Genomic DNA, 7,500 nt, shown 5'->3' on the forward strand with positions numbered 1-7,500 from the left:
TGTGATCTCACCAGGTCGTTGTAAGAGGCCAAGCCAAGTAGGATCAAGACAAAAGTGACAATAACGGAAACACAAACGCACATATGCATCGCCCATGTTCGATCAGGTTCCAACCAACTGGAAAAAAGCAAATCAACGAACAGCAATAAAAAACGAAAGAATGAGACATGCGCAACAGTTAAGCACCGCCAGCACTAACGCTACATTCGCATTTCTTTAACAAATAACCAAAACAAAAAACAAATTCATGTATATTGTTTTCAGGCCGTTGTTGCTACGGGTGACAAAAGAGTCGCTTAGTCCTTGTCCCATGTGACTCACTTCTCGCGCGTAAAGCCTGGTTTTCACTGCGACGCAAGGACAAGCGCAAGCATAAGGGCGCTTATTTCACCGTGAAAACGGGGTCGATGCAAGCATAAACTCAAGCGCAAGGATCAAAATTTTTCCTTTTCCTTTCGCTTGCGTTCGCTTGCGTTGTGTGAAAAACGAAACACAGAATAGACCGAATGCATAAATGGCAGCCAAAAAAATATTCTTTTGTTTATGTGCTAATCAGACTCGATAGCCTCGCTCTCAAGCAACATTTCTGTTGTATTTTGTACATGCAAACGAGGCTAGTGAGTCTAATTAGCACATAAACAAAAGAATATTTTTTTGGCCGCCATCTATGCATTCGGTCTATAGACTCAAGGAATTTTGCTACGTCTGGCCAATTAAAGCACACGTTCCAGATTCCCCGCGTCCGAGCATTTATGGCGGATGCCGTGGTTGATTTTTATTCTTACGTCGACCTTCGTTTTCTCTACCATAACAGGAACCCATGACCCGGAGCCTACAACTCTACTGTGTTCGTGTCACGGCGTTTTCACAGACCGATCTATTTTTAGATTGAATTTCTCGCTAATGAGACTCCCACAGGAGCCCGATGACCAATTACAAGAAATTAAGCTGGCGTCATAGGGTCACAGAACCGGAACTGCCTTTGTTTTTTCCGGAAAAGATAGTCTAAAAATAGATCGGTCCGTAAAAATGCCGTTACATAGGCCCAGTATGGGACGCTTGTGCTTGCTTGCGTCGCTAGTGAAAAACCAGGCTTAAGGTTATGCCTCGCGTCTGAGCTCACAAAAATGAAATCGGTAATAAATCCCAAAAACTTACGGGCTGAGAACTAAGAGAATTAGGAACGTAAGAACAGCAAATGCGATAATTATCCATGCCGCAATGTAGATGCAGTGGATAAAGTCCTCATCTACTTCTATAAACTGCAAGATAAAAATGTTCCAGTTAAGTTGAACCCTGTTAGAAGAGAATACCAATAAAAGCCAAAAAAATAAATTGAACTTAAGTTATTTTTCCGTCGTACAGAGGGCTTCAAAGCATACATGACACCTATTGAACGTGGGTTGTCTATGAAATTGTAAAACCAAGAGAATTTAACGTATGTCAAACAGGATTATATGTAACAAACTGATCTGCTGGCTTCTGTACGGGCAATTGAACCCTTGAAAGTTTAAAATTACTTGAATGAACAGAATAGCTGAAGACGGGGACCATAGTGACAGGTATCGTTCGCCCTTTCTTTTCATCAGTCACGCGAGAAGGCCAGAAGGCCGTGGAGTCTTAAAATTTTAGCATACTTCATCTACTGATGCACGTGCTGGTCTCATTTTCTAAGGAGACTCTGGTTGGTAGAAACCTTTTTACCGGATTCAAGTTACACTCAACTTACCGGTTCAATTTCAGGAGCAAGCGGTTTACTTCGTAAGACTGCGAAATTTGTCATGTGATCACATTGACAAGTAGTTTGGATACGATTGTACGCAGAAATGTTACAGCCCTCCTTAGACCACCCCCCATGGGGTGCGTTCCTAAAAATGAAGCAATGTTGAGAATGAATTGCTGCCAAACGACTAATGTGTGGCATGGACGCAAGCACCTGTTCGGTTCAATCTATTCAGGATAGCTAGACTTCCACGGTTATGAGAGCGCCACAAAACAACAGTCATCCTGAGGATAAACAATGGCGCTACGGTCGCAGCATGTATTTTAGCTTAGTTCTTTCCTTTTCTTTTTAGAGTGTTTTCACGTGATGTCACGGCGGCCATGTTGGTATACCTAAACAACGGAACGGCGGCGGGCTCAGAAAACCTGGTTGTGGTCATTGTTATTTAAGGTTTTTCCGGAACGGCGGCCTTGTTGGTTTACCCAACGAATCCTCCGGGAATTGAGCTCTATTATCATGCAAATAGTTTCTTTTGTTTCGGTGGAAAAACAAGGTTAAGATCACGTGAGGGAAAACACTCTCTATAAGCTCAAATTCGTGATAAGACCAAATAAAGATTAACTTCTGTATTTGTATCCCGTATTTCCCATTTCCTGGAGAGTTAAACCTGACTGAAAGAGTAGGAATAACCCAGAAGTTTTTTCAAGCCCAAAATTTCCTTGTTGTCCTCGTAGCTGTTTGAGTTTCGTTGTAACAAGGGTGGATGCTCGCTTTCCATGTATCTCTCGTAGGCTCAATTCCCGCATTGACTTTAATGTGGGTTGAATTGAATTTATTGGTTTAGCGCTACTGTTTTACATTTCCGCCCCTAACTAACCTTTCTTCCGTTTAGTGTCCCCAATGAGTTGATGTGATTAAAATCTATAGGTGGCAACATTGGGAAGGAAAGCGTTAAAAATCTGTCGCTAGAGTTTCACTTACATTTTAAAATCCCAAAATGCACAAATTGGTTCTTCATCATCTTCGAGCTGAAAATTAACAAATTAAAAGGGAAGTTACTTGCAAATATCAGTCTACCAAAGATGAAGGTCATCTAACACTATTAGACAAGAAGTAATTACTGCCATTACAAGTCTAACAAGATGTTAAGTGGCACACTTTATTCAGTTCCCATCTTGTTAAAGTATATTCATGATATTACGGTCACAGAAAGATGGAATGGACCGATAACCGAAGCCGGGGTAATTGTATAAGAATAAGAAAACTATTGAGGTATGAGATAAAATATATTAACCAAGTATAACTGTTTGGTCGTTTTTAAGGGGGGGCCCGAAAAAAGAAACGTTGAATACTGAACCCCTAAGTTAGGCTACAAGCAGTCCATCGACCGTGTCAGTAGGCTGTCGCGTTGGGGAACTCACGTTAACCTCATGGAGATTGTTGGAAGCGATGGTCACAGGTTCCGTTAATTTGCCAGATGGTTTAGGGTCCATGGAGATCGAGATCACAGCTGAGTTGATTTCAAACGCCAATCCTTTGTCACTGTAGGCGCTGACAAAATACAAGAGCAAAGAAAATATAACTCGTATCTTTCAGCCGTTCTTTTTTTTGTGATTACTGCATTGTAGAACAGCTTGCCACTTTGCCATCGTTTTCTATGGCTTGTCCCGAGCCGGGTAAGATGGACGTCATTCAGGCATTTGTTGGTTAACCGGGTCGGCAGAATGGGCCTCTCTTGCTCGCCCGGACAGCCCGCTCTTTCCCTTTATGACCCAAACGTGCGACTTTCTTCGAAATAACAGCACGTCAATTTGCTTGGAAAATATTGCAACCCTGCCCTCTGGGGCAAGAGAGAGGCCCTCGTATGATCGGGTCACGTGATTCCCAAAATATGGAATACAGCAAACAAGACTGTTGAGATGCGCAGCTAAGTGTGGCTTTTGACCCCTACCCCCCCTAATTATCGTGCTAATTATCATAGCAGGAGAAGAGAAATACCGAGGAAGGGATGGTCGGAAGACAAATTCGCCAAATTTCTCTCCCGGGAGAAGGTCCTGCTGTGGGTTCATTTAGGCTCCAAAAATACGAGCGAAAACGTGAAATATTTAAAACATTCCGTTGGAATTAAAGCTATGTACATAAGTTTTCACGGTCACATAGATCACATCAGTTTGTTTTTTTGATTATTGTAAAATAAAGATGAAATAATCGAATCAGCCTCTTTTTAAAGAGCGTTTTAACAAGACACCCTAACGGCCATTTTGGGCAGCGACAGCTTTAGTCTTGAAGAGTCGAAGTCAGCAGTAGAATGAAAAGCAAGGAAGTAGAATGAAAAGTAAACAAGTCGTTCAATTCAATTCAATTCAATTCATCCACAACCACAGGCAGACAACCCTAAGGACGCGAGAGTGCGTGACGTCACGTTATTTTGACACTAGTGTAACGGCCGATTCAACTGATCGAGGAAAATGTTCCATAAAAACTTCAAATCAAGATGTTTCTTTTCGAAAATTCATTTTATGGACAGCCACATAAATAAAGTTCACTTACCTACTATTTTCTGCGTTGTCCTGAGTGATTTGATGGGTTTTTGGGACGCTTCGATTTCCTCTTCAGACCCATGCGTCGTCAGTAATATAAATAGACAAGGCGTGCAACTTCCAAGGCCGCTCACGGCTGAGTGCCTCCAGAATTTAGCCGAATTTCTCCCACTTCCAAAGGTCACTCGCCTCTCAGCCTTAAGCACGTATAAAGTCGATAATTTTGCTAGCATCGTGCCCAAAATCATCGCATTTACACGGCTCTGCAACCTCAAAATCCTGCTCGTTTTTCAATCCTCGCTCAGGTTTTTGTTATCTCTAGATGATGAGGACAGAACTCATGCATCACTGGAATTTGATCAAATCAAATAAACCAATCAAAAAGCGCAGATTTATAATTTTGTCCCTCTTGGAACATTTTCCTCGATCAGTTGAATCGGACCGTACAACTATCTCAAAATAACGTGACGTCACGCGCTCTCGCATCCTTAGGGTTGTGTCTGCCTTTGCCACAAGACAAAAAATACCATCGCATGCTCTCAATTTCTTAGACTGAGGCAACATTCTCGGGAAAACGTAGCAATACTGAGATATGCAGCGACCATGTTGGTACTCCACAATAAAACCTTGGGAATTAACTCCATGCATATGCAAAAAAAGCTCCTTGTTCCGGTAAAAATAAAATGTCGCTAGCTGAAAAAACTACTACATTGTATATCCAAGCAAACAAACAGTGAAAATGTCTTATTCTTATCCACGTGATTTATTCGTTAAAGTTTAGAACATGTACCTTTCAAATGAAAGAATCCTCGTAAGCGTTCTGTACGTGAAGCCAGAAATCCGAATTCCATTCTTATCTAAATGAAAAAGAAAATGTTAAGCAAGGCAATGTCTTCGATGGCATTTTTTTACAACTTGAAACTACGAGTTAGTAGGCGTAATTGGCTTGGCCAATGTTCCTTCCTGAAGTTGAATGAAAATGATGTACTTTGATTAGAGCGGTTTTCAAATGAGTGTCGTAAAACCAAAACCAAAGTAATTACTTTGGCCGATCAAAAAGGGCGGAGACAATCCAGTGTACCAATGAAAACTCGAAGTAATTACACGTAGCCGGCACAAAACGCGGGAAAATGAGCACGCGCAAGCCACGATTGGTTTTGGTTTCACTTCTGATTGGTTGAAAAAGTGGCGCGAGAACTTTGAACCAATCACTGAGCGAAGTAAGGCAAAACCAAAGTCATTCGCTAATTACTTTCGACACTCAATTGAAAACCGCTCTAACTGTCAAGTGTATTTAGAGCTGGGGTTCCAAATTGGAGACACTGTTACACAGGGTTTTCGTTTCAGGCCGCAGGCCGGACGTTTCTTCCGGTTGTTCATCATTTCACGTCCGGTACTTTGACGCTATAAATTTATAGATTTGTTGTTTTCCGTTTTTCACATATCTCAGGAAGCCATGGGCTGAAGAAACAGAAGGCAATGACAGGCAATAAATCCTTCAAACTAACAAGAAGTCAAATCGCCTTATTCTCTGGCACTCACGCGATAAGTTTACTTCCTTTTTTCACTAAACTCAAGAACGTAAACAACATTTCTGTATAGTAATTTATAGAGGACTCAGGCTTCTTTGAGGGTTCGCTCCCAAGGCAATCGGCCTTAAAGCAGAAAATAACAGTGTCCGGTACTTTCATTATCAAATCCGGTATTTTAAAAGGCTATCGAATACCCCGACTGTACAGAAATCAAATGAACTCAACTACTATCAAACCAGGGGTTGGTTTTTGAGGAGAGGGGAAAACTGGAGAACCGACAAACTCAACCCACATATAACGACGAGTCTGGGAATCGAAACCGGGCCACATTGGTGGGAGGTGAGTGCTCTCAATACAATACAATACAACGTTTTTTATTTAACGAAGGTAACGTAATTAACCCAATGAGTTATCTAACTTACGGCCTTCACAACGGCACAAAATACACATATAAAACAATGCCTAATCAGCAATACACGACTTACTACAATAGAAACTAAAACTAGACAAATGTATGGTTTAACATAGATATAAGGTGATATACGCAAACTACCTTTTAATACAGTTACAATAAAGAGAAAAATCACACCCATAACACATTAAGTCTTCAAGATGAGAACATTACTAGCAAACTTAAGGAATAATATAAAGAGTTTATGCCTAAAATTATTTAATCTAGATGAAAAATACTAGAAGAGGGAGATACACAAGCCATTTGCTTAAGATCAATGTCAAGGCAATTGAAAAGGGTGGCAGCAGAGTAAGCAAATGTGCGCTTTCCAGAATTAGACCGCGGGTCGGGAACTTGAAGATTAAAAGCGCAAGCTCTGGTGCGCAAACCAGCTGAACGAACGGAAGACAAGAACTTGAATTTACGTTTAAGACAAAAAGGGGCATCAGGATTATTAAGGATAGTGAATACGGTCGAAAATAGGAAGCCATTTGAGTTTGGAAAATAAAGTTATAGATGGTTCAGTGAAGTCGGCATCAAGGAGCAATCTAGCTGCACGTTTCTGAAGGCGAAGAAGACGAGACAATAAATAACTCGAATTACCCATGCACCATTGCGCCATCCCTGCTCCCATGACCTACGATCCAGGAATTTTGAAGGAAAATGTGGCTACAAAGCCATAGATTAAGTTGATATTTAACTTACCAGCATTCATGGATTTGATCATTTCAAGAGGAAGCACCACAAAGGTCGAAGCGTTCCACTTCGTTTGCACGTCCGTCAACTCTGGCCACCCGTAATTTGGAAAGGTGACATCTTCTGTTATGGTCGTTGGATAAGCTACACCGGCACCCATAACTGTCAGTTTAAAACAAAATAAAAGTGCTTATTTTACAAGGGTAACACGTGACAGTGAACTAAAGTCACTGATAGACTTGTGGCCCTCGGTGAGCACCTTTTACCCCCCTTCCTCAGTCGATTCTCCTCCGTTTTACGAATATTCAAAACTACAGCTACATGGATCAGAGGAAAGTCGAAACAGACGTCGATGGAATGAGACGGGGATCCAGCTGGCCACCTCCTGCTCGAAGCGTTCCACTTCGTTTGCACGTCCATCAAGTTGAACTCCCAAGTTCAATTTCCACCCTGGTCAGAGTGGGCCCATTTCCATTAGTAGGGCTAACGCTCACATGGTTCATATGGAGTAGAAAACTAGCACTTCACATTACACCTCAATCAATTAAATCCTGCTCA

General features: G+C 41.5%; 1 protein-coding gene across 1 annotated transcript in view; it reads right to left on the reverse strand.

Annotated features, from left to right (window-relative positions):
- LOC138023618 (uncharacterized) overlaps window positions 1-7,500 on the reverse strand; it is a 69,662-nt gene that overhangs the window by 16,298 nt on the left and 45,864 nt on the right. The window contains exons 15-19 of the mRNA XM_068870647.1: window positions 3,145-3,274; window positions 2,705-2,751; window positions 1,730-1,868; window positions 1,159-1,262; window positions 12-117 (exon numbers count right to left, since the gene is read on the reverse strand). Of these exons, the coding sequence (XP_068726748.1) occupies window positions 12-117; window positions 1,159-1,262; window positions 1,730-1,868; window positions 2,705-2,751; window positions 3,145-3,274 (526 nt within the window). The remainder of the gene's footprint in view (window positions 1-11; window positions 118-1,158; window positions 1,263-1,729; window positions 1,869-2,704; window positions 2,752-3,144; window positions 3,275-7,500) is intronic.

The sequence above is a fragment of the Montipora capricornis genome, chromosome 2 (assembly GCF_036669925.1).
Source record: "Montipora capricornis isolate CH-2021 chromosome 2, ASM3666992v2, whole genome shotgun sequence".
Classification (NCBI taxonomy): Eukaryota; Metazoa; Cnidaria; class Anthozoa; order Scleractinia; family Acroporidae; genus Montipora; species Montipora capricornis.